Source organism: Streptopelia decaocto, assembly GCF_964273445.1.
Source record: "Streptopelia decaocto genome assembly, chromosome: 2".
In the NCBI taxonomy this organism is placed as follows: Eukaryota; Metazoa; Chordata; class Aves; order Columbiformes; family Columbidae; genus Streptopelia; species Streptopelia decaocto.
In genome coordinates this window covers 106,691,712-106,719,016 of record NC_138655.1, presented here as the reverse complement: position 1 = coordinate 106,719,016, position 27,305 = coordinate 106,691,712, and the positions used below count along the sequence as shown (strand labels likewise).

General features: G+C 43.2%; 1 protein-coding gene across 2 annotated transcripts in view; it reads right to left on the bottom strand.

Moving 5' to 3' along the window:
* The window catches only part of LANCL2 (LanC like glutathione S-transferase 2), a 34,080-nt gene extending 8,326 nt beyond the window's left edge, over positions 1–25,754 (bottom strand). The window contains exons 1-7 of one of the 2 annotated variants that reach the window (XM_082044273.1): positions 24,949–25,754; positions 12,552–12,669; positions 9,166–9,373; positions 6,876–7,023; positions 6,114–6,260; positions 2,423–2,605; positions 148–324 (exon numbers count right to left, since the gene is read on the bottom strand). In XM_082044273.1, coding sequence (XP_081900399.1) covers positions 148–324; positions 2,423–2,605; positions 6,114–6,260; positions 6,876–7,023; positions 9,166–9,373; positions 12,552–12,669; positions 24,949–25,152 — 1,185 coding nt within the window. In that variant the 5' untranslated portion in view covers positions 25,153–25,754. The remainder of the gene's footprint in view (positions 1–147; positions 325–2,422; positions 2,606–6,113; positions 6,261–6,875; positions 7,024–9,165; positions 9,374–12,551; positions 12,670–24,948) is intronic. The other variant, XM_082044274.1, reaches the window with a different exon arrangement.
* Between the last annotated feature and the right edge of the window lie 1,551 nt (positions 25,755–27,305).

Sequence of the window (27,305 nt, the reverse complement as noted above, 5' to 3'; positions counted from 1 at the left end):
GGTGATGGGACACTTGTCCCACCAGCCACACTACCAGCCAGCTCCAAATCCAGCACACAGCAGCCTACTCTCATCACACTTTACTCTTGCACAGGCGTCATGATGTGAAAGGGAACAGTAATTTTGTTGGGATGCCGCAGAGCTCACCTTGCAAGCTCGGTAGAGGTACTTTTTGTCCTGAGTTAGGTTATAGAGAGACAAGAAGGAGTAGCCATTGCCAGCAGTACCATGGCAGATCCCGTATCCTTTTCTCAGTAAACCTCTCTGCCAGATGACATCGCTACAGTCCATAGCGTCTTTCAAGTATTTATCTTCTTTAAAGGTCTGCGGAATAAAAACAAAATAAACACACATAAATTGAAATACTAATGAAAACAAAAGGAAACTCGACCTGAGAGATGTCTCGTTTTTGGTATGGGTTTTTTTATATGCAATTCATTTGGATTTTAATAATCCATTCATCATAGACTTGCCTTTCTTTTCTTACTAAGTGGTTTCTCAATTCTCTGCATAGAAAAAGAAAGAGCTTTTAAAGTTTTGTTTCTGAAATCAGGACCCCAAAAGGAAAAAAAACGTCAAGTCCAAGGCCCTTGGCTCTACAACCTGTAATCTATTTTGTAAGGGTACCTGGTACATTTTTTTGCTTCTCCTCTTCATTCCCAAACCACTACCTCATTTGATTTGAAATAGAGAATGTAATTCTTGCCTCCAGGAAGTGTAACACAGAATACTGGCCACCACATCTGGTCCTAAAGTTCTAGGTCCTGGTCTTTTTACATAATTCCTGCTGATTGCTCACCATCTGCCTTCAATTCAATGTCGAAAATGCACAAGAATGTCTCTCTGCACAGCACAGGGCTCTTTTCTCTGTCACAGGTGCAAGTAGGAACACTTCATCATCTTGATTAGCATTTCTATTGGAAATACTCAGAAGCACTTGCTAGTTTGGGCAAAGGGCAAATTTTGCAAAGTTTATTGCAAACAGAGTGCATTTTGGACACAGAGAGCCCATCAAGGGAGCCAAAACCAAAACCAAGCAGTTTCGCTGAACATCACTGGACTCGCATCTTTAGAAAACTACTTTTTCGCTCCCCTTTGCCTAAGTCACTCTACAGATCAATAAAACAAAAATGAACAGTAACTGATGCATGACTGCAGACTTCGTCCTTTAGAGACAGCATCCCCTGCAAGGATGCTATTTCATAAGGTAACAGAAGCAATTAACATGCAAGATTCTTAAATCCACAAGACTAATAAAGAAAGTCCATCTCTCTAAACAGGGTTTGTCAGCTACTTAGCTGTAACATTTCAAATGAAGGCCCAGCACAGCAGTATTTGATGTCCATGACAAACACTGCCGTTTGTTATCGCAAGTCCCTGTGCTTGCTACGAAAGCACAGCCAGTAAAACACACTCCAACTTGTCTTATCGTGTCTTCAAAAAGCAGATTATAAAGACTAAAAGAAAAGCATCATATGCCCCATCATCTTAACAGAAAAAGAGGCCAGAAAGGAGACTGCTAAACAAAACTTGGTCCTATCCCTCTTATCTCCTGCAAAACATTTTGTGCTGGGGAAAGCATCGCATTGGCAAAGAAAGGGGTGAAAAAAATAGTTGTCTGCAGTGTTAAGTCAATCTACAGTCCAAAGGAAAAACAACTGTGACTGCTGCTTCATTCAGCAGTGCTGTAAGAGATTTACAGTTCACATTTCAGGTAGCAGCGAGAGTAATTATTCCATAAACCAAGCCTGCTTTTCATCAGCCCACCCAGAAGCCAACGAGTGAATATGCCAAGGAGGGCTGCTGAGAGCAGGAATCAATTTGCATAAATTTAATTAAATGGCATGCTTTCAAATGTCATGGAAATCAGAAGTGCACAACACAAGAGAGACAGTAAACCTAGTTAAGGATAGAGGAGAGCGAACAGTAGGCTTGTGGTAGTTTGGTGGTTATATTTATGGCCTAGAAGGGGCCTGGGATCTTTGCTCTGACTTTTAAGTTCTCAAGAGCTGTATGTTAATAAGAGAGTAATTTATGGAAGACATTCTTTGGCACGACACATGAACCTATGCTTTTGAAAACCAACATAATTCTTAAAACTCTTGGGATGAAGACTCAAAGAATTTAGGTCAATGTTCTCACACTCAGGACTCTGATACCAGATTGTTCAAATACATGGCCCTTTTCCAAGAAAACCTAAAGTCTAGTAACTACTAGCATCCTGAGAAGCAATTTTACCCGCTATTTCCCTTTTACAAACAAACCTATGTAAGTATTTTGAGGTTTTTAGGTGCCTAGCCTGGGGCTCTGGTTTGAAAGTCTAGATCTAAGAAGATGGAAAATGCAAGCCTTACAATCTAATAGGCCCATGTATAGGTCTCTCTGTAGAAATAGAGGTCTATATGAACACAGAACAATTCACCTTATAAGCTTGCATGAGCATGTGGATGACGCCGGGGGCACCGTGGCACCAATGAACCAGTCTGTCAGTCTCATTGCTCAGTGACGATGGGTAATTCCCAGATCGGAATTTTTTATGACGCACATAGTCAATGCTTGGCTTCACCAGCTCTGCCAGAGTCTCCTGGTCCACATTTGCAATTGGCTGAAGAAAACATAAAAAAACCACCACCAAAACCATAAACATAAGTAGTAAAAAATTGTGTATCAACACCTAATTCTATGATCTATTTTCAAGTATCCTACGTATGTGCCCTTGATCCAAATATTACTTTGAATCACTTCATACAGATTTAATTAAAGTCCACTTACAATACCCTTACGAAGAGCATTTTTACAGCTACTATAGAGACAAAGGAACTGGGACACCACATTGTTACGTGTCTTACTGGAGGTGACACAGAAAGACTGTGGAAGAACTGAGAACAGAATACAGACTCCTAGGCCTCTCTTAATACCTTAGAATAGAGAGAACACTTATAGGATAAAGATGGTTTGATAGTTTTCTTGCTCATAATACACACTTAAAACACAATCAGTTACACATTTTGTTTTTAAAATAGCTAACGTAAACCTGTCCTATTTCTCAATAAATTAAGAAGAGTGTATGTAGTGCTTACCTTGCAAAGGTTTATGAAGGTTCAAGTTTTCCATCATAAACAAAATGCCCTGAAGCTATGGACTATAAATCTGCATTTCCAATTTCAGAAGCAATAGTTACTTCTGCAGGTAGCTAAATGTCTTTGTAGTAGAAACTCATCCTTAGATTGCTCTTCTGAATTTTCTTTCTCATTTCTTGTATTTATTAACAGATCCACCAACCTGTACACTCCTTGTAAGTAAAGGTATCTGTTGTGTCTACTGTCGTTCTTTGGTGATATTCCCTCCCCTACCAGCCCATTTTACAATATTTTCCTAACAGAGCTCTCAATTTTTACACAGGTTGCATGATTTCTGGAAATCCTGCAAGCTGCGGGAACAACCGCAGAAATTTGAGTGTACCAAAGCCTAATAGCTGAGCTTATTTTCTAAAATAACTTGTCTTTGTTGATGACTCGATGTCATACAACTTCACTGTTTCCCACCAGCTCCAGCACATTCGCAGGTGAGCACACTGCCGCAATTCACAATCCTACAGCCAAATGAAGGAAGACTTTCAATAGCTGTATTTTCAGTAATGTGAAAAAGCCAAAAGCTTGTATTTGACCTCAGCCAGGAAAACTTTGCCACACTTCTACGTACCAGGTCCCTCAAGCAAACTCTACTTCTGAGCGGTACAGAACCCTTCACACTGCTCATCAGACCTATACCTGAATACAGGTCAGCTTATCATGAAGAACACCATGGAGATGATCAGCCCTCACTCAGATGCTGACCTGTGGGGTTGGGATGCTCTCGGGGAAGCTTTGCTTTGGGGCTCTGATTCCATGCTGCACCCCTGGAGCAGAAGGAAAAGCAGATGGGCACTAGCAAGACGTTTAACGTCTTCAGTCTTGAGCTGTGCAAGGCAAGCCCAGCCCATCTGTCCTTGAGAGGTAAAACATGAAGAGCAGAGGTCTTTACAAACCTCCTTCTCACCTTGTGCTTCTGAGAAGATCTCAGTACCAGCGAGTTCTTTGCCCCAGCTACTGAGGCTCCCAGCACCTACTTCCAACAGCAAAAAAGGCACCTAGAGGTACATGTCCTGACTCTGGCCAAGAGAATGACACGCAAACAGAAATTTTTTCCTCAGGGTTAGTGAAAGAGGCTATGATTAGAGATTCCCTAGCAAGCATTTCAGAATTCTCCCTTAACCTCCTGGATAAGTTATTCAACACTGTCGAGCTCTTACTCTTCCAGTAGTCTTCTCTAAGTAAATCCAGTGATACGTTTCCTCACAAAGCTGTTGTACAGAAAAGATGACCTTCACATCTTGGGTGCTACGTTGGACACCCTTTTTTGTTATCAAACAACCACTCACCAAACCATCTCCTGAATTCTTTCCTGAAAATACAGAAAAATTCTCATTTGGCATGGGAGGGATGGGGAAAAGATAGGCTCTAATATGCCATCTTCTTCTGCAGTGGATGACTCAATTCTGCATGACTCACAATATTTAATGTACAGTGAAAAGGCAGTAATCTAATGCTGCATAAACAATGGCTTTGTGGTATTCTTAAAAGCAACAATTATATGTAAAGGAAAAGATAGTTACGATTTTAACATGTAGACAGAGTAGCTTCTGCTTAAACCAAAAAGCACTGTGCAATTATTTCTGCTATCAGCCTTGAATAGTAAATGAAGGATGGAACCTTTAAAGAGGCTTCTTTAAAGGACCGGATGTTTCTTAGAAAATCTTGTAGAGCCAGAGAAGGAAGAATGGAAGCCAGAAAAATGAAGGAGCTAGAAGGGGGTGGATCACCTTGTTGAAGAAAGTGGGAAGACAAGGGCACAGGAAATCAGAGCAGCCTGAGGCCCCAGTGAGATGGTCACTGCAGAAAACAGGGAGCTAAGTGAGGGTAAGAAATGCCCCCAGGTAGGAGAGCAGTAGCCACTTCCACAGCAAAGTCAGCCGCTTCAGCCTCAGCTACTGGTGGAAGCAATGTGAGCTAATCTGAAACAGATGGAAAGAAGTCATAGCATCTTTTGCAAATGAGAAACGGCTGAGCAGTGACAACACCAAATACCAGCTCAGTCACTTCTGCAGTGAACACTTGTACACAGCTTCAGTCTGCAAGGATGTATGATCCTTCTACTTGCCAGAAGGGAGGTCATTCTCATTAGCTGGTAAGACAGTTAATATTTACAAAGATGCACAGACTGGAAGCACCTCTGAAAAACAGAAACAGGTACAATATAAATTTTGCAGCTCTATGGCCATCTTCTGTAATGAGTATTCTGGCTCTTTTTCCAGATTGTACAAAAGAAATAAGATATACAGGTCTGTTTTGAAAAACACTATAATCCTATTGGAGAATCTCAGGGCAGGGGGGAATAGATTTAAGAATGGGAAAGAGGAGGTATACGGAAGAGAGGAATTTCACTCAGGATAAGAGAAAGGGGAGAGCAGGAGTCATAAAGGCACAAGAAACGTCAGATTTTCGGGCGAAGAAATAGGGGGAGATAAGGAAGAGGAAGAACATTTAAAGAATAAAAGCATACTGAAGACTAATGTGTGATTAAGGATAGTCTTACAAAAGCTTCAAGACAGTGAAAAAAACCAAGTTACTGGAGAAGAGAGGAAGGGCATGGAGGGCAGGAGGCACCAGCAGTGTACTCATTTAAAAATAGCAAAAAATTGAAGATTAAGAGTGATGGATGGTGATTAGCTGGTCTAACTGCAGGCACCAGAAGAATTAAGTATGAGGACGAGGGAAGGCGCGTCACTGTCTCTGCTGAGGATAACAACCTTCAGCTCATGGAATGCCAGTGCTCTGAACCACAACTTATGGTTAATTCACTCTAATGTGAGGATATCCAAGTCACAGTTTTCTTCTGCTACCATGGCCTGATCTGGCATCTCTGCATAGCTCTGTGCTGCAGAGTCTCACACCAAGTTGTGAGACTATGACCCAGTAAAACACTGGACATTCATGAAAACTGAGGATAAGATCCTCTGATACAAAGCAAGAAATAACTGGTGTTTCACTCCTGCCCACAGAAGATGATCTTACCTGCATGAGCATGTAATAGATCCCAGCCACTCCATGGGCTGCTCCAACATATTGCTTCCTGTGCCACTGGTACAACAGAGGACAACGGTCTGTTTTCCGTTCTTCCTTCGAAAAGTTTTTCCCCGATTCAATAATAGCATCTATTACCTAAGAAAGAGAACACACCCCTTCTGTCTGTCTTGCTTGGATTCAGAGGGTTTTGCTTTGTTATAATTAAAACCACAGTAAAGAATAAGCCACAATAAACAGTGACAGGACAAAGATACTCAATTCATTTGGACTTGAGGTAGAAATGGAATTTTTCCTGAATGATGGAATCACTTATCTTTCTAAGAGTAGAAATTTAATATATAAATACTTCTAAATCACTTTTTTTTACAGGTCTGACTTCTCTGGTTCTGGTATATACAGAAGAGCTGTGCATTTTCTCCCCACTGAATTCTCCTCCTTTTCACTTAAGCACTTCCACACTTCTGTCTCAAAGTTTTTCATAACAATTTGTCATGCTAAAATGTTCCAAAACTAGTTACTTATTAGATTCATTTCCATGGCTGGCCATGGACCCATGTGCACTGGTCTATCTCAGTCCCAGCTGGGCAGCAGGGAAAGGGAGAAGAGATTGAAGGGATGAATGAGTTCCCAGTTCAAGAACACTCTCCTCTCCAGCATCCCTCTCTCAATCCCTTGAATTATGTGAAGGAGCGATTCCAGCTCAATCTCACTGATGCTGTGGCACTGGAGAGAGAAAAGTAAGCATCTTACCTCTTTGATAACAGACTGTGGGACAGTGTCCGGACCAATTTCAGTATTCAGGTACAGCAAGGCATATAGGTAACCTGCTCTGCCATAAAGCAGCTCATCTGGAAGTTCAGCATCTGTGCTTACAACTGTCCTTTGGAGCTGCAACAACCTGCATCAGATAAGGAAGGCAGGGATAGAGAGCATCTTGAGACCATATTGGACCATGTATTGCACAAGGCACCAATCAAACCAGAAACAGAATGAGTGCCGAAGCCCCACCAAGTTTCCTTCAGTCACCCCCAGGTCAGGCAGCTGCCAGGGTTACACGCAGGAGCTCTGCGTGCCTGTCATCCTCGACAAACAGGCAACTTGGAGCCAGAGCCAGGAGAGTACTAGTGCAACTATCAGGTTTTTGTGCAGACAGAAAAAGGTGCGTGGGTATGGGGTCAGGTAGGATGAGACCGGGGAAATACTCCAACAAATAGGGAGCATCACCTGAAGCCTCTGGATTTTTTGCCTAAGCAAGGACCTTTAATTGTAGATGTGTAAGAGGGAAATAACAAAACAAAACAAAAAACCCAGCATCACCATTCAGTACTCTCTCTCCCTAGGCAACATGTGTCAAATGTTTAGCAGCTCAGTTTTGAAAAGGGCACTGCTATTACGCACAAGTGTTTTGCTTGCCTTTAGTGATGGAAAAAAACCCTGTGCTGGCCATTGCAACTTGTATTTGTTCCAAAGAGACTCCCTGCTATTGCTGCCCCAGTCTCCATTAGAATTGAGGTGGACCAGAGACCTGTGTTCCTGGCTATTCCCTCCCTGTCACTTTCTATCTTTTGTGATTAAATCGTCAATTAAATGAAACCATGGAGATGATCATATTTTAAATCGGTGAAGGTGGCAAAATAATCTGGTTTAAGACTAAATTCATTTCCCAGACCGCTCAGCAACCATTACTCAGCAGAAATGTTTGCATTAACATCACGTTGAAGAAAAACACTGACCCCAATTATTTGTTTATGCCATCACTGCTTAATGCCAGGGAAAAGCCACTCTCCCTCAAAAAAAAAAATTATCACTCCTTTCTTGGAAGTATTCTTTGGACTTGTAATTAAATTATTTTCTGTTAAACCATTTTATTATTCAAATAATAAAACTGGACAGCTACAAGGTAAAAAGCTGAAAGTGCAGTCATAGCTTACATTTTGACATCTATAATACACCACTTGGTGTCTTTATATTTGTAAACAGAAAAGGAAGAAAAGGAACAAATAATCAAACTAACCTCCTTTTCAGTCCTCTTCCTAGAAACGACTTTGCAGAGTCGAGACTAAAAGATTTATCGCTAATCTCATTTTGCTACACTCATGCTTTATGCTTTCCTAGCTGCACCCAAAATGACATTTCCAAGTTCACTGCCAGTTCTGAAAGCAAAAAAACCCAAACCTACCACCCATTTCAAAACTGAAATATTCAGGAACAGCAACAGAGATTAATCACACTACAATTCTAGATTAGAAAGACACCAACTGTATTTCCAAATATAAACCAGAATGGAGATAAGGACACAAGGATAGCCCACAAATTCTGGCAGCCTAAGGTATGGTGCTGGATCGCTAGTGGGTAGATTGCTGGTGCTGAATGCAAACCCCACAGGGCTCCAGTGCTTCCAGTCCTCGCCAGGACAGCAATCAGCTCCATGCCAGCAAAGGGACAGTCAGTTCTCCAAGGAAGCTGTATGTCTAAATGGGATTTCTCAAGACATTTGTTACACTTAGCTTACTTTGAAAAGGGCCTGGATTTTTTTCAGGCTACCCTTCTTATGCTCTGACCTAATTAAAGCCTCTGTTTTCTTAAATCATTTGTACATATCAATCCAATGTACAATGTTTCTGTCTGGATATTTCCACATCCCTGAAGTGTACATGTTTTGTAATGAATCTACATTTAAGACCCATGCTTTACAGGAAGCATTGCATACTGCCCAAGCACTACATATTGCTGATGACAAGCGTACGGCTTTTGTTAAATGTCACTTCAATGTGACAAAATCAAAATGTGCATGCACTACAGATATGGCCAGGACATCCTGTCCTTACAGCAATAGAGCAGTCAAGATAACTCGCTAAATATCAATCAAGTGTAAGCCAGCTTTAATAAAGCATATTTTGTAATCTTCTACAGAAAATGTATTGGGAAAAAAGCATCTCCATTTTTTAATCCTGTCCTCCAGAACTCTACTTGCTAATGCTACTGAACCAATGCTCTCTACAAATGAAGGGCATGGCTTTTTCCACCATCAACCACTTACTTGGCAACACATTCTTTAGATTCACTGTCGTTTTTCAGCTTGTGATAAACTACTGCACCCACTGCTAGTGGCCCAGCATCACCACAGAGGAAAGTAACTCTTCTGCCGTTCAGATTGCGAAGGATTCTCTTCACATAATCAAGAGATCGCTGCAAATGGCTCTGGTTTTTTGTGACGCGATACAATTGCAGATATAAGAGGGCAATACCTGGAACAACCACATGAAAAAACAGATAGTTTAATTTACTTTTCCTTCTAAGTATATCATATTCCACTCTTTAGTGACTCTGAACCAATAACTCAAATGCAAACAGGCTTTTGGGCAATTAAAACACATCAGTCGAGGGAAGGCATCAGGCCATCTGTTTTGATTACATTTCAATTTGGATTGTGACAAAAATTACAAAAAAAAAAATCAGACTGTAGCCCAATGGCAGACTCATAGAACAAAGAAAATTCATGATACAGGCTCCAACACTTGCTGAAGAAAACACTGAAGGCTCAAAATTTTGGGCTAACAAGCATAGGTATGACCAAGTACATTGACCATACAATACTCATCTATTATACGCAAGAAGTTACTAATTTTCCACTTGCTTTGTAAAAGGATCTTTTGATGAATTTTTGGATTCAACTTGCCAAGTTCTTATAACACTTACATGTATTTCACAACAAGATTATGAGCTTCTACAAGTCAAGCTCATTTGTAAAAGCCAGAAAGCAAGCAAGTCCTCAGAGAATGCCAGAAGGTAACATCAAGTTTCACTCCAATAAACTCACTACATAGTTCTCCATTAAAACCAAACAACCCAAAACCTTAAAAATTACAACAATGGAGACTGCAGAAAGTGAAACAAATACATCTAAGTGGATATTTTTTGGCCAATTGCAAGTGGACACATGTAGAAGCAAAACGTTTACCTTCAGACCACACTGCATCCCAAACTCCTGTTTCTGAATGGGAGGAACATTCTCCTGAGCCACGACTAAAGCAGAGAATACCACAAGGCCCACTTAGATCCACAGAGAGGTGGCTTGAGGAGTATGAGAAGAATGGCACTACAAGAGTACTGCTAAATCCTCAGATGTTCTCTGGACCAGCTTTGAACAAGCCTTTCCAGATGAGTCCACGAGGAGAGTTGCAGAACTTCATTAGCGCCATTCAGTGGTACAGGAACTTAGGGGCTACTTACTGGGATTTCTGTAACCCTTTTTTATACTGCAACAAATGTGTAGATATCTGGACTTGATCAAACGATCAAAAAAGTTGCCATGAGGCCAAATTCATCCAACCCTTCCTTGAGCAACACCCTTAAAATGGCCCCTCCAAGGTATGTGGCACATACAAAAAGGACTTGTATAAGGCAAGATGGACTCTAACATTGACTCTTATGATTGTTACGTGCCAACAGTATGCGCTCCAAGATTTTAAAGATGTTTCACAAAGTACAAGCCAATGCTAAGGACTGCACTGTCAATAAGATCTGCCTAGACTTGGTACATAACAAGCATGGCAGTTGTTTTCAGCATTGCTTTTACCTTCTGATTTGTACACTAATAAAATGCTGCAAGTAGCAAGTCTGGGGAGAAAGTATTTGCACTAAGTATTTTGAAAGCCAGATCATTTAAATATTTTTATTCAGAGTAACTTCCACAGGAGCCTTGAAAGAAGTTTACAATTTGGAATAGATGTAGTTGGTTATCCTTCTACAGGATGGAAAAACCCACTCTCATTTAACTGTGTTACTTGTTCATCTGTCTTCTTGTTTCAGCTAATGATGGCTGTGTTACTTTTAGCTTATGACTCATTTTCTGCATGCTCTGGTTTATCAGCCGTAACTTCAGTTGTCAGTCACAGTGTCAGAACACGGCTCCCTGGGAGCCATTCTGTAATGAAAGCGCAAGAATGCCCACCACTTGAGATCTTCTGCACTCACTTAGCAGCCGCTCACTTTCAGACCTTGAAACATGCCTGAGTTATCTAAAACTTCCCCACCCATCCACCCACAGCACCATCTGTACTCAAACATTAAGAAGAAAGCAAAGAAATGTTACCCTTTCATTGCCAGAATTAAGCCTAACCACAGGCAAAGCCTGGTGAGTTTTTCCAAGCTGCTCCTCCTCACAAAACAATGGTAAAATAGATCTCCTTGAGGCTCACAGAATAATACAATGTCTTGAGTTGGAAGGGACCCACAAGGATCACTGAATCCAACATCCCTGAATATGACAGCCCCAAAATTCACATCATGTGTCTGAGGGCATTGTACAGTCTCTTCTTGAATACTGCCAAGCTTGAAGCTGTGACTGCCTCCCTGGGGAGCCTGTTCCAGTGCTCCACCACCCTCTGGGTGAAGAACCTTTTCCTAATGTCCAACCTAAACCTCCCCCTAAACATCTTACTGCCACTCCCTTCGGTTCTGTCATTCATCACCAGAGAGAAAAAGATCAGCGCCTGCTCCTCCTCCCCTTGTGAGTAAGCTGCAGCCGCCATGAGGTCTCCTCTCATTCTCCTCCAGGCTGAACAAAAAAAGGGACTTTAGCTGCTCTTCATACACCTTCCTGTCCAAACCCTTCAACAACTTTGTAGCCCTATTTCAAACACGTTGTACTAAAAACATAAATGTCTGAAGCATGAGCTAGACAGAGCAGGAACAGAATATGCCACTGTAACAGTAAAGTGGCACTTAAGAGGTCAAAACAGAAAAGCGTTTTGGCAGCTTGAAAAGCAGCGGCTGCATCAGCTTGACAACTGCGGGCTCTGCCTAAAGGATCAGAAGGGCTCATTCACATTTGGACAGCATCAGTGATGCAATGCTAAATGAACAACAGTACCTAGCAATAACCAGCACGTGCTTCTTTACCTTCATGCGCTTGACCATCTTGCAACCTCACCCCCATAATCCTTGTCCTCACATGTGCATTTCACCATTTTTGGACAGACAGAACAAGCAGAGCCAAAGCACAAAACAGCTCCTACCGCCAAATGATTAGAAGATGCTGTTATGGTCAGACAACTGCTAACCATCGGTCATTTGAACAGAAAAAGGTGAAAATAACCCATTTTAGTAAAATATTAAACAAACTAGAAGTAAGTCAAAAGGAGGAATAGTCTTAGAAAATCCACTTCTTTTTGCAAGATAAAGATCTCCATATACAAAAGCCAATTATCTCTCTGTAACTAGATCCCTTGCCCACTGAAATCAATGCAAGTCATTTCAGACAGTAGTGACCAAGGGTCCATAGCTAAAAGAAACCAACTCACACAAATGTCAGTATCAAGAGTATTTCTGCTGCTCTTGTGAGAATATCAGAGCCTCCTGCTGTGAACAAACCCAGTCACACCATTTAACAAACATGCTTCATTCAAATCCTAGCTTTCTCACCAGTCCAGCCAGTATAGGCAGAGCAGTCATGTGGATCTGCTGTCTTCAGCCCTTCCTCCATTTGTTGCAGAAGGTCCTTGATTTTTGTCTGGATCCGTTTCGAGAACCGAGCACTGACCTGAAAACAGGAGAGAGGAGAAAGGGAGACAGTCAGCAAAGGAAAGAATCTAAGAACACAAGCTGGCTGCTCCACTTTCTTGTTTGATTAAAAAAAAAAAAAAAAAAAGAAAACCAAACAAAAGATAACCAGGGAATAAATACTACATGCAGTAATCAGCAGTGGTAAGGTGGTCCATCTTAAGTGTGACCCATGTAACGCATTCCGATTACATATTACAATAAGTTACTAGTATCTACATTAGACAAAAGTTATCTGAGGATGCTTTGAAGTCACATGAAGAACAGCTATGGACACTGTGACTGTATGTAATTATATGCTGCCTCTTATCTCAGGCTCCTAGTAAAGTAAGCAAAGCTTCTCTCAGCTGAGTAAAAAGTGAATAGAAGCAAACAGAAGACAACCATCTGCTGGCACTCCATGGGCCAGTACTCCATTCAGGGTCCTGGCACCAAGACCATATTATGGAGGAACACAGCACAGTGAACCTACAAGCCCTGTGTAATAGGTGCTTGCTCTCATCACAAGGTCCCTGTGCATCCTTTGTGGCACTATGCAGCAGGGAATAGCCAAAGGAAAATAAATGTTCATATTTGAGACAACCAAATCAAAGCCAAGCGATCATCTACAATGATGTGCTCGATCACATCATCCATGACGCATTCGCATTTTCCTCCTAAATCCAAGACTCTCTTTGATGTCCCACTTGTGATCACCACACAGAAGGCAAATTGCTAGAGCCATAAAATTGTTTCTTGCTCTCTCTCCTCTCCCCAAAACAATATGAGGATTGACATGCTTTATCATGAAAGGAGGTTGTTAAATGAACTATTAAAGAATAACTACCTAACATAATGAGCTAGACACAAAGATGAGTAAAAGGAGCTCATGCAGGAAGTTGATGAAACTAACTCATTGCATGCTTTTACTTTTGACCAAGAAAAGTTTACATTGATGCTATATATGGAATATAACACAGGATAATTTACTCTAGCCACTATTTCTCTCTCATTAAGCACAGTGTATGAGCAGATACATTACTGATTACTCCCTTAAACCTATGGAATGTGGAAAGAATTAATTAGAATTTACTACCCTATTAACTTCAGGAAGTCCCTTCACAGGACACATCTGCATATGAGCGGGAACATCACAATAATACTCAAAAAAGTTGTTTGTTTTTCCTGTAAACAGTATCACTTATTGATCAGCTTTTCCTATTAACACATTTATTAAAAGCTTTTTCCTATATTTAAATAGAGCCTAAGGTCTAGGTTAAGTTATAGAACAATTTGCCTTCTACAGAGCTAGAGAAGGAGGAAAAAAAAAAAAACCTCTCCCTTCCTGGGCTATAGGAAAAGCTTTACCGTTACCAGACAATTGCATCACTCTGATAAAACAGTGATGTACACCAACTTCGTGCCACTCAAAAGTATTTTCTGAATGTGCTTCTTCCACCATTTACAGAAAGCCCCAACCATACAACACTTGTCACCCAAGTCTCAGTTATCCAGGAACATCTAGAGGAGAAACTCTGTAGGATTATGGAAGCCAGGAGAGCTTCCCCACTTCCCAAACCAAGAGTCACAACACAATGGTCATCATAATGCAGAAAAACAGCATTATGAAATTTGGCTAGCCGTCAGCTTACACTGAGAATAAGCTACTGTTTCCTGGACAGTGCTTGATCTCCTTCCACAACTTTCTTCCCCAATCTGCCCCCAAATAACAGCTGGAACAAATCAGATTCGTGAAGGCTTAATTTTATGTTAAACACATCTACATTTCTGATGTTTTCCCAGAGAAGGAGAAATTAGCTCTACTGGGAAGGCAAATTCTATTTTATTACAATATATCCCAAAAGGGAAAGGTTCAGATAAATGACAGGTCCTGAATGCCACCGTGCAACTGATTACTCAAAATACACCACATTTTGTACTCTTGTTCAGAGGGGAACTTCAAATAAAAAACAGTGAATCCAAATATCCATTCAACGACTCAGAAATCAGAAAGATAATAGGAATTACACGAGTCCTCTGACACACTCAGAAGTCTCCAGAGTCAACAGTTCAAATCAATTTTATGATGGTGGGACAGGAAGCAAAAAGGAAACTGTGTTATTATATCTCATGTCACACACATACCACTCTAGGAAAGAGCCACAGCCCCTTAACCTTCTCCAGGAAGTCTAGAAGTAGCAACAGTGGCAGTTGCACATCCCCCTGAGATCTAGAGCCTTCAGTGGGGCAGTGGATGGCTCTTTTAGCACCTTTGTGTCCCACTGTGCCTGTCTCTACATATACATCTAGAGTGGTACCAAGGTGTCGATAGTCACATCCTCCCCTACTCCAGGACAGGGTGACTTCACCTCCACCAGCTGATGGGGCAGGGTCATTAGTAGAGGAGGTGCCCAGAGTAGCTGCAAAGCTTCTGGAACATGTTGTAATGCCCACAGCCAGATCTGACCAGGCTATAAAACGGGGTTCCCACTGAAGGGAGTCTGTGAACTGGAGCCCTCTCCTTAGACAGGAACACCATCTAAGGAAAACTTCCTGGGATTGAGAGTGCCTCGCCTCCTCGTTTGGGTGAGTGGTTATTTACTGGATATATCCTTGAATGAGTCCTTGCCTAACCCAGATGAATGATTATTTCTTGTGGGTACCCTGGAGTCAGAAGGCTCTGGTTTTGTTACTTGTGAGTCCCCTGGAGTCAGAGGGCTCTGGTTTTGTTTCTTGTGAGTGTGTGCATGCATGTTGTGGATCCTCATTATTCTTATTTTGCTGTACCCCAATAAACTCCTCAACTGATATCCAAACCTGTATTTTATGTTGTCAGAGTGCTAACTAACTGTATAAACCCTGTTTCTATTTGGTTTATTGGCTGCACTTTTCCAGCTAAAGTCTGTTTTGGAACTTTTTGTCCACCTAAAACTGATTTCGGGGTGCCTCCATGACAGCAACCAAACACAGTAAGTATCCAAGATCTACTCCTTAGCCTTGATGTGGCATTAATTATATTTTTGTTAGGAAACTGTACCATGCACATATAACACAACAGTCCCCACCTTTTAACTAGTTCAGTGAATTCTCAACACAAAGCATAACCTGTCCCAAGGCCAGGGCTTCTCTCCTTCAAAAAGACAGCTATGCCAAGGCCAAGGCATATGGTGAAACAGTGTGAGGGTATCCACGTGGATACATCCAGGCATGGCACTGAGTTTATCTGGCAAGAGTGATCTAAGGTTTCAGACTCCTGGTTTGCAAGCATATCACAAGCAAGCTGGTTATCTCTTTGTTCTGACAATACACCTGCTGTTACCAAATCAGGATGTTTTTTATCAAACACCAGATCAAATTACTCAGAGGCTGGAGGGGAGGACTAGGACATCAGGACACCCAGGTTCTGCTTCGAAAGCTTTGTCCCATATGAGTAATTTAGCTCAGGTTGGCATTTCCCTTTTTCTAAAATGGGAATTGTAACTCACCTATCTTGATTCAGTGCTTTGAAAAGCACAGATGAAAGGATTTTTTAATTATTTATCAGCCCAAACAAAGCTACTCCCAAGCTATGCCACTGTGAATAGGTTATGAGTGGCAACTAAGTTTTCCCCACCTGCCTACTCCTCCACCACTGCCTTTGTTTTTGGTTGCTCTGAAGCTTTAACAACTGAACACCATCACTGTTCATTTGATAAGATTCCACTATAAGCTTGTAACAGATGCTTACATGTACTGGAATAAATCAATTACATAAAGAAATTGATGTTGAAAGGTGGGTGTAGAAGATTTATAAACCTCCTTCAAAGAATCTTATGGCAGCATTACAGCTGAGCTTAAAGCACACTAATTTGTGTTGAGCGCAGATTGATTTTCATGAGAAACATATTCAGTTCATGAGAATGATTCCAATTGGCATTCACACTTATCTGCAGATGAGTCTTGTGATTCCTGTTGGAGAAAACAAAAACCAGGAAGCTTGACCTCTGATACCCAGTACCACATTTACTCCTGGTTCACAACAGAATGCATGATAACAGGAGCTGAAGAGTATCTTTAACAAGTTAGCAATGATTCTCTCCAGGAATTCAACTGCTGCATTACTCCTCTGCTGCTACAGGGAGAACAGCACTGTCATCCCAACCACTGCTCAAGTTTTAGATCAGCAAAACACACACACACAAAATGCAAGTTCATTCCCCACAATACCCAACAGAACGCTGCACCATATTGATTATGGTAACAAGAAGGGGTCATTATCAGCGTGAAACAAAAGCAGTGCAGAAAAATACAAATATGTTGGTTTTGCAAATTGATTGTTCTCTGATTTCTTTGAACCACATCAAGTTTTCCATTGCAATGAGGTGGTATACAAAGCTACATCCCAATCCAAAGCCTTTTAAAGACAACAAAAACATAAGGAACGTAAGTGTATACGCAACATCGCTCGCCTTTGGCTCTAATGGCATAGTGTACAAATCATGCTGTGTTTGTCAGCAATACCTGTTTCCCCTATCTATTTTCTTTCATTTGTATGGTTTCTAAAAAGAACTTAAATCATCTTCTTTTGTAAACTCAGCACTAAAACTACACAAACATTACAAAAAATACACCACCATGCAAATAAAAATCTCCTAAAAGAAACACACATATCGCTTGCATTTGATCTTACAATGACATACCAATTCTTACTGACCTACCTCTCCATTACAGCCATATTCAGCTTTATAACTGCGGTTTTAAAACAAACAGCACCAAGAGCAGATGAGGCAACAAGCAGCTGCTATGTAAGTGGTTTAGACCATGATTTCTGGCAGGTAAGAAAAGCTTGTAACTTAGTCTTCCATGCACATTTGGACCAGACATCACAGTGCTCACGTAAGTCTGACAACCCAACTGCGAGACCTCATGCCACTTGTTTTGTGGTCAGAAATAACACTCTGGTTTGACAAACACAGGGTGAGTTATCTCATTTGCCTTTATCAAAGGCATTTAGATACCAATGTGTTTTTCACAAACACCTCTCAGCGTTTATTTGCATCATGACACATCTATGTCAAGTTCTTGTCACCGCAGGACAATGGAGACCTGAGCTCAGCTTCTTCACCAGTTGCCAGCAGACCAGTCTTTCTTGCTACCACCAGCTCCCAAAACAACCATCTTGCTACTAACTTGATTTCACTGTTCACTCCATTTTACTTCCTCCGCTTTTGGGGGACTGATGCTACGTGCAAAAATTAGACCGAAGAGGAAACGACTGATTCCACAGAAGCCTATGCACATAGTGCTGCCTACTGAACAAGCAAAATACACTTTTAGTTCATCCCATCTCAGAATCATGTTAAGACAACATATCGTAGAGAAAAGCAACTTTATTGTTGGTAATGTGTAGAACAGGAGACTAACTAGGTGCTGGCATTTCTTCCAGCCAATGTGCATTGCACAGAGAAGAAAATACAGCTCAAGTTGGCACTGCAGCAAGGTTCATTCAAAACCTAAACTTGCATAGAACACATGACAGACACTGGTGGGGGACAACTCACAAGCTCTATAGAAACGCGAAATCCTGGCTGTACTGGAGTCATCGGGAACTTTGCCACTCACTGTTACGGGAGCCAGGTTTCACACCCACACATTGTAGCACACAGGTTTATTGAAGCAGCATGAGTTCTCATGCTTACCTCCACAGAGCTCCTGCAAGAGCAGACCAGAAGGGAAGGCCGTAGGATCCCACATGCAGAATCTAGCAAGGTCAGCTGGGAAGTGACTTGCCTTTTTGTACAGAAAAATAAGTTTTACTTTGTTTTTACCTAAATTAAGACTGATGCAGCTCCAAGAGCAGCTTTTTTTTTCTTCTCTGAAAATACCACATACAAACAAACCTTATCACCCAGCCTCTGAAATGGTCAAATGCAGCTTTCTGCTAGTACTCAGGTCCTTTCCAGAAACAAATGCCAGTTCTGCAAAACCACATGCTTAATAAATGATTTGCAACACTGCTGTCTTTAGAACATATTGCTCTGTTTTTCAGTGACCTGGCACCTAGTGCCATACATGTGATAGTGGGAGAAAAAAGACAAAAAAAAGGAAGAAAAGCAAAAAAGGAGGCTGTAGGCAAAATACTACACTGCTACAAATGCCAATTTAGGAACAGACTTTAAATGGAGGCATCAATCTACTTCGGAGGAGATGAGGGCGTGAAAAACAGAATTAAAAGGCAATCCATTTGTGTTACAGAAATAATTGTTTAAAGCATGTAAGAAATAATGAGACTGTGCCTCTAATGCATTTGTGTGTAAAAGGTGCTATTTGTCTCACTGGTGATTAGGTTGCAAAAAAAAACCCAAAGCCTAAAGATTCAGACTATCAAAAGACTTCAGATTACTGATAACAAAAATAATCATGATTAAAAGACACTGAGGAACATTACCCTATGTTTTGGGAAATGGAGGCTGATAAAGCAAAAGGGCAATACTGAAAATCTGAGGTTCTCCAGATAGCCTAACATCAACATGCTACTTCTTAAAAATGATCAAAATCAAACTCTGCTGTAAGTGGGATTTAAAGTCACTCACCACACAGAGATCTCCACCCTAGCTGGGACATTTTTAGGTGGTCCACAATTTGTAAAAAAAGCTAAAACCTCTATCAGTACCATTTAAATTATTTTGATGCACAGACAGCAGGTACATTCCACATATTCAATTTGACAGCATATTGGTGTTACGCAGTTAGATCCCCAAAATAATTTATTTCCACCAGAAAATGAGTACCTGTTATTGCACTTGCCCATGTAACTAACCAATGTAACAACTCATTAACACATAGAAGTGCCCGGAAATGGCCAAAGAAGTGGTATTCTCAAGAAATGAAGTTACCCCACCACACAGTTGTGGCAAAAAAGTGGGAAGAAATATTTATTGGCTCTAGAGGTTCAATTTTGCTTGCAGTGCAACAAGTTATATGATTCCTGTTAGTGCAAGTGGTTGCAGAATCAGTGCCAGAACGGAGAGCTTGCTGTTTTCAGCGAGACAACTAAAATGCCCAGTGAGACAATACAATAAAGACAAAAAAAATACCTCAGGGAGGGGAATGAGGCAATGACAAAGAACTTTAGTTTTTGGTTTTGTTTTGTTTTGGTTTGTTTTTTTTGCATATTTTAAAAGAGAATGAAGACTGAAAAGCAACATAAAGGAATTATCAGAACTAACAGGGGATTAAGAAAGCACCAGGAAACTAAACACTACTAAATCACTCAAAAGATAATCTAAGTAAATATTCTGTCAGAATGTCTCCATTAAGTGATAATCTTTGCCAATAAACATCATTAGCTTTAAAACAGGTTCCCTGCAAAGAGTCCCCTGTAAAGCCTAATTAAGTACACTGTATGCATTTGTCAGAACACACAACCTTTTACTAATATCTTAAAACATTACAGCAAGTCGGAAAAAAATTATCATGAAAGAATTACCTTAAAAAAAGAAGTTACCATTTGGGCATCCTAGTGACCTATCATAAAGTTTGAATCCAGTTTCAGTGCAAAGACTTGTGATTCCACAGCAAATCCAGACAACCTCAAATCAAGGGCTGAGGTGTGATAATATCTCAATGCCATGGGTGCTTTTCTTGCAAGCACACCAAATCCACACCAGGTTGCCTGGGCACAAGGTTGCTTCCACCTTCCCCTGGATAAGCAGGTAAGATTGGCGTGCATTTGGTTCCCAAGTCACTGGCCTGCAGAAGGTGTGAAGGTGTCTCCCAGATCACACCTGACTACACTATGGATGTAGCCACAGAGCTGGAGTGGTTCTGAGTACGGTGGGCAATCTGAGGTTGATACTGGTGGGTCACCCATGGAGTCGGGTCCTCGAACAGGCCACTGCCACCTCTTACAAGCAAGTTCTCCTCACGCTTCCCCTCCGAAGGAAATTCATCACACTCTCTACCCCCCAAAGGTTTTGATAAACAGTTTCTGAGCCAGGACAACTGGCTGCCCTTGCTTTATGCAAGCCTGTGGAGACCTTCCCATTCTCAGTCCCCAACCACAGCTAACAGGCAATACAATACCAACAAGCCTTGACATTAATTGTAGCTATAGGCTGCCTCTGATCCAGTTCAGGTGGGGAAGCAAAGCACAATACTGCTCAGACATTTACTTTGTGGTTCCCAGGCTGCACAGGCCCATAGCCTGATCTGCCACACGTAAGAATAGGTGAGTTTATACAGGGTGTTGCCTACAATGCAGAGGAAACTATCAAAAGAACATCTGCTTTTCAAATAGTAATACTTCCCCCAATAAACAATTACAGAAAATTAAAAACTAAATGAAACTTAGCAGACAAACTGATTTTCCCATGAACTAGGGAATATGGTTTGTTCTGACTCTATAGCTGTCTCTTCATTTCTCTGCATCCCTGAACCATTTAGATTTCCATTTTGAAAACTTTTGGACCACTTCAAGATAACATCTATAGATACTTTTTTAGGCTAAGGTATCACTATGGGATTCACATCAAAAGTAAAAGGGCTACAGGATATACATTTAATTGAAAGATTAGTCAATTTTTAAGAGAAGTCTTACATTTAAAATTATGCTTCTTATTAATCTAGAACTAATGCAGCCTCATGGGTTACTACCTTCAGCTTTCTCAGACAAGTTACAGGACCTATTAAAGTCCACGATATTTTCACGGTGACGAAATCTAGTTAAGAAAAAGTGATTTCAACTATACAAGCAAAGCCCACTTGGATAACTGCAGTGTTTACTGTGACTATTTTTAAGAAGGCAAATTAGCAGCCTCAAACTTTTTCTCTTCTCCTGCTCCTGTAACTTCTAGCTTCCCGAAACGTATAAACACATTTCCATATACAGCACTTTGTCCTGATTGTTTCACATTGCAGACAATGACTTGAAGAGTTTCTTGTCCTTTTATCAGCTGGATGAATGTTAGATGGCAATCATGGCAGCTTATGAAATCAAACGGAGGGATTAATAATGCATCACGTTCCATGACACCAGCAGATCCCCACACATCTCTAGCTGTCATTCTGTGAGTCACTCAATGCTCACCGCTCCACACAACAGCAGATGGGAGGAAGAAATTATGCAGTGCACCGAGGGCTCCTGAAAGCTGCTCTCATTTTTAGGAAACTTGTGCTACTGCGTACCTAAGTCTACAGAAAAAACTCCCTGACCTGTGTAAAGTCTTCACTGGGGCTTTAGGCAGGCAAAGACATTTCTCTTACAGGACTGGAGCCTGTTAAATGCCAAACAAACAAACAAACAAACAAACCAACCAGAGAACACAAACAACAAAAGCATCTCAAAATAGTCATCAGGAAGTCCCATAAAATTCAGGACAGCACTGGGATTGATAATATGCAAAGGCTGCAAAGAATATCAATACACATAAATATACTCATGGCCATGTTCTAGCCCAGAAATATGTAGGACAATACCTCAGGTTTCTGCAGATGCAGAAACAAAAGAAAAGGTACACACGCACCTGCTCTCTCCTATGAAATGCACAGAGTTTAAAATATTCAAAGACCACTGAAAGTAGTTACATCACTTTGATGTGATAGAGAAGAGGATTTGTTCTTCCAGAAGACCTTCTTACGTTTGAATGTAACAAAGCCCAGACACCACGTTTTATCAAATGCACAGCTACACTGGTGCTCATAGATATTTTCCAAGAAAACCTGCACAAATAGCTGCCAACTGCCACACCATAACAAGCAATGACATTCACCACTGATGCCGGGAAAAAACATTTGCACCCACTGTAAAACAGCATACTCATCTAAAGCAGAGCAGAACAGACATTCCTAACATGAATCTAGGGCTACAAATTTACTGACTAGTTTATTTCAGCTCTGCCACAGAAGAATGTCTCTGAATTTGGATTAATTCAAGAACTAAATCTGAAGTAAGTTAGAGTTGAACTATTCTGCAATACATCTAGTATTCTCTAAAAAAAATTTTAAGGAAGTTCACCTTCCTCAGATATCAGTTCTCACTTTGGAAAGCTGTAATAACCTAGATTAGCAGTAAATTAAGGCTTATTTTCTCTTTAAAAAAAGGGACATGAAGTGTCGGATGTAAAGCAGGTACATAAGAATTATGACTGGCCTACATAAGGCCTTAAAAGAAAGTTCTTGGTGTGTTTTTTTTACCAAGTTAGCAACAATGTATAGCTATAGCTGTTCTGCCATCTCCTCTCTGCCTTCATACTTCAACTCATCATACTTGATTTTTTTTAATATACTGAGCCAGATAAAAAATAACAAAGAAATCAGTTTGGTTTCACAAAAAAAAAAAAAAAAAGTTTTACCAGCACTGAGTATATACTACTAGGGATTTTTGCAAAAACAAATCAGATTCCACTTTCAAACCTAACCCTTTTCAAGCACCAAGTTCTGCTTTTGACAGCTGCAATTAGCTGTAGCAGTAAGACACCAATCCCCCAAAGTATTCTCTTTTGTGCTCTCTGCACCCAACCTCATAAACCTCAGTTGCAACAACTAATGAAACCTTTCATTGTCTCAGACTGATGGTGAGCTGATGCTGTCCTGCTCCTTCTTATGATGCTCTGGAAGAATGCTGCTCTCACCACTGGGCATCACCATCCTCAGCCCAACCTATAAGTAAATCAAAGTAATTCCTTATACAGAGCTGAGGTTAAAGGTTCTCCTTTATTCACCCAAGTGTTCAGTCGAGTGACATAGGAGTTAGCTTTGCACCCTACGCATCTGTGCTTCTAACAATGTCACCAGGCATTGTGTTTCATCTGAAAGATAGCAAAGCAGCACAATCCTAAAAGATGAGGCTGGTTAGGGGCTAAAATGATAGAAGGTCCATATGCTGGTATTCCTTCTACAGCATAAGCCAGCCTACATGGTAACAGGCCAGACCAGCTTCTGTGCTTAAAGCCTAAAATGCACATGACTCCGCAAACAGCAGTGTAGTGTCAAGGAGATAAGCAGAGCAGGAAGGGCTGCGAACCTTGTGTCACCAGTGCCATCAGACAGACCCTCTGCTAACTGCCAGGTGCCTGTCATGGTGCATCCAAATCTGTAAATTTGTGCATGTCAATATAACATGTGCCTTGGGGAGAACAGCCCAGTATCACCTAAAACCTGAGTGCTGCTGTGACCTGTGGAGAAATTAATCTTTTCTAGATGTATGCTCATCTATTCCTTTCCCTGCATGCTTGCTTTGGTGAAATTCTTGCAACTTGCGAGTGGTGACAGAACAGCCATGGTAATTATTAGTATTAGAAGGGGTGTGGTTAGTAGGTCAAGAGAGGTTCTCCTTCCCCTCTACTCTGCCCTGGTGAGACCGCATCTGGAATATTGTGTCCAGTTCTGGGCCCCTCAGTTCAAGAAGGACAGGGAACTGCTGGAGAGGGTCCAGCGCAGAGCAACAAAGATGATTAAGGGAGTGGAGCATCTCCCTTATGAAGAAAGGCTGAGGGAGCTGGGTCTCTTTAGCTTGGAGGAGACAGAGGGGTGACCTCATTAATGTTTATAATATCTAAAAGGTAAGTGTCACGAGGATGGAGCCAGGCTCTTCTTGGTGACAATCAATGGTAGGACAAGGGGTAATGGATGCAAACCGGAACACAGGAGGTTTCACTTAAATATGAGAAGAAACTTCTTCTCAGTGAGGGTGCCAGAGCACTGGAACAGGCTGCCCAGGGAGGTTGTGGAGTCTCCTCTGGAGACATTCAAAACCCGCCTGGACACATTCCTGTGTAACCTCATCTGGCTGTTCCTGCTCCAGCGGGGGGATTGGACTAGATGATCTTTCGAGGTCCCTTCCAGTCTATAACGATCTGAGATTCGGTAATTGCAGTGCACACAGCACTACCTCCAGGCCGGTACCGTGTTCATTCGCATCCAGGGGAAAAATAAAGAGCTTATGGAAGACACTTCACCACCTCCAAGCCGCGCAGTGGGGCTAAGCCGAGCTCCTGCTCCCTCCCTCAGGTCACCCTACTCGCCTCTTCCCTCAGGAGACCCGGAGGCCGCTGTCCTGCCACGCCGCCCGCGCGGGAACGGCCGCCGGCCCGCCTGAGCCCGGCCGGGGCAAGGGGGCGCCACAGCGCTCCGCAGCGGCGCGGACAGGCCGCCCCACCGCAGGCCGTGCCCGGGCCCAGGGCAGCGCCCACGGCCGCCCGCTCTGCGGGGCCACCCCTGCAGTGAGGGAGTCCCCCGCGGGTGAAGCAAGGCCTGGGGGACGGGGACGCGGCCCCTGCCTGCACGCCCGCCCGGGACTCACCTTCCCATCGTCGCCGAAGGGGAGAGACTCCTCCTCCGGCGGGACCAGCGCCCTGTCCCGCCGGGCGTCCGCCGCGCTGGGGCTGGCCGCGGCTCCGGCTGCGTGGGGCTGGTAGTCGGGGTAAGGGTTGGCGAAAGCCCGCTCCTCCATCTCCGCCTCGCCGCCCAGCTGCAGCTTCAGTCTCTTGGACATGCTCTCTCCCATCTCAGCCGGCCCCCGGCCCGCCTCCCCGCACGGGAAGCCGGCAGGGACACACTCCGCCCCGCAGAGCGGCGGATTTGCAGCAACGAGAGCGCCGCGGCCGGCAGCTGTTCCGGGCTACAGCCGGCGCCCGGCGGGCACAGAGGCGAGGGCCCCTTGGCGGGGCCGCGGCGCTGGGTCAGAGAGCGCGGCCAGGCGCAGCTCGCCAGCTCCGCGCTGAGGGACCTGCGCTGGCAGCGACCGCGGCCGCTGGCCCATCTGGACCGCCTCGGGGCAGACGCGCCGCCGGCCCCAAGCCGTCGAAGCCCAACTTGGGGGAGCTGCGGACGCCGCGGCTCTGCTTGGCGTCCCCGTTCAGTCGGAGGGGGGGGGCGGCGAGCGCGGCGGCGGCATCACACCTGCAGGGGCAGAACGCGGCCGAGGCCGCGGCTGAGCCCCCGCGCGGGGAGAGGCAGCGCGCCCGCCCTCGCAGGCTGGGTGGCACCGCTGCAAAGCTCGCCCGGGCTCCTCATGGTCCCCCGCCGGGGCGTCAGGCCCTTCGGCTGCTGCTGCCGCCGGCCGCACGCCGGACGGCGGAGCGGCGTTCCCGCCGGCTCCTCCCTCCCGTCCCACCGCGGCGGGGACAAGCTGTCGCCCGGCGCATCTCAGAGGAGCGGCAGCAGCAGCAGGAGGGGGAAGGACAGCCCCAGGAGCAGGCAGTACGCCACCAGCTCCTTCGCCCTGGTCATCCGAAGCCTCCCCCGGGCCACGCTCATTCGCCGGCAGCCCCCGGCCTTCGACCAGCGCCGGCGGCAGGGAGGCAGCCCCCGGCTGCGGACCGGCGGAGAGGGGGAGGCGCCGGCGACGTCCGCCCCTCAGCCGGCGAGAGGAGGCAGCTCCGCGGGGAGAAGGGGAGGGGGCGGCCTCCGTCCCTCGTCCCGCCTTCGGGTTGTAACGCTGCTGGCAGCTGCTGGTGGCCGCGCTGGCTGCTGTCACCGCTCTGCTCACAGCAAACCCCCTCCCAAAACGCAAAACATATTAAAAAAAAGGCAAACCACCGAAAAACCACGCAGCACTGGAGGAGGCCGGTGGCGGCTGGGTGTAAGGGGGGATCGCACCCCGTCTCGGGAGGTGCAGCGGTTCGATCCCGGGTGGATCGAGCGTTTCTGTTTGGGATCCAGTCCGGGGTGGGGGGGCTGAATGCCAGGGCACCATGTCAACACAGATTTAGCCTGTCGTTTTATGGACACTGCCGTGTAAAGCTAGGAGAGCTCCAGGTGAAGGGGTGCTGAACAATAATCAAGGATAAATCTTTTCTATTCATGATTGAACAGGAGCTGCTGTTGATATTATATCTTCAGGAATTCGTAGTGCATACTGAAACACCTTTGTGTAGAAACAGGCTGTAAGAAAGCCTGCAATCCAGCCAAACACAGTACACAGTAGTGTGTAAAAATATGGACATCGGAGACCTCATTGTCATTAAATATTTACTCCCAATTATGCCATCACTTTTTGCTAGTAACTGTAAGTCAGCCAAACCGTGAACTATTAATTCAAGATCTGGACACTGTGCAGACTTATTGATCTTTAGTTTTCTGTGCTGAGTAATTTTATTGCTATCAAAATACATATTCAATGTGTAAGATTTAATATAGGTGATGCCTCTCCCAGCACTGGCTTCAGTTTATGGTTGTTTCCAGCAGTATACGTGTGAATAAATGGGACATGTCTATTATCTTGTGGAAGGATATAAATTTTAGGAAGTACTGTCTTCATTTTAAGTATTTTTACAAGTTGACCTGATGACAAAACAAATTCCAAACAGCATGTCCAACAAGAGGTACCTCCTGTTTGCTCTGGAAATGAAAATAACCATCCACTCGAAAATTACACAATCACCTATGAAATATCCTGTTCAGTAATTGTTAAATAATAATGCACGGTTTCATCTTTAATGGGAAGATCTTTTGTGCTGTGTTGCGAAACCTGAAAGGGTAAATTCAGAACCTTTTTAAAAAAATCTATTGTCTCTGTGTAGATGTTTTGCTATGCAAAGAACATGTTTTAATCTTGAATGGTTTCCTGCCCTCAGCGAACACCAGCTACATCACTGCAAGTAACTGCATCCCCCTATCAAAGATCAGAATTAGGCCTTCAACACAAATGTGTGTGAC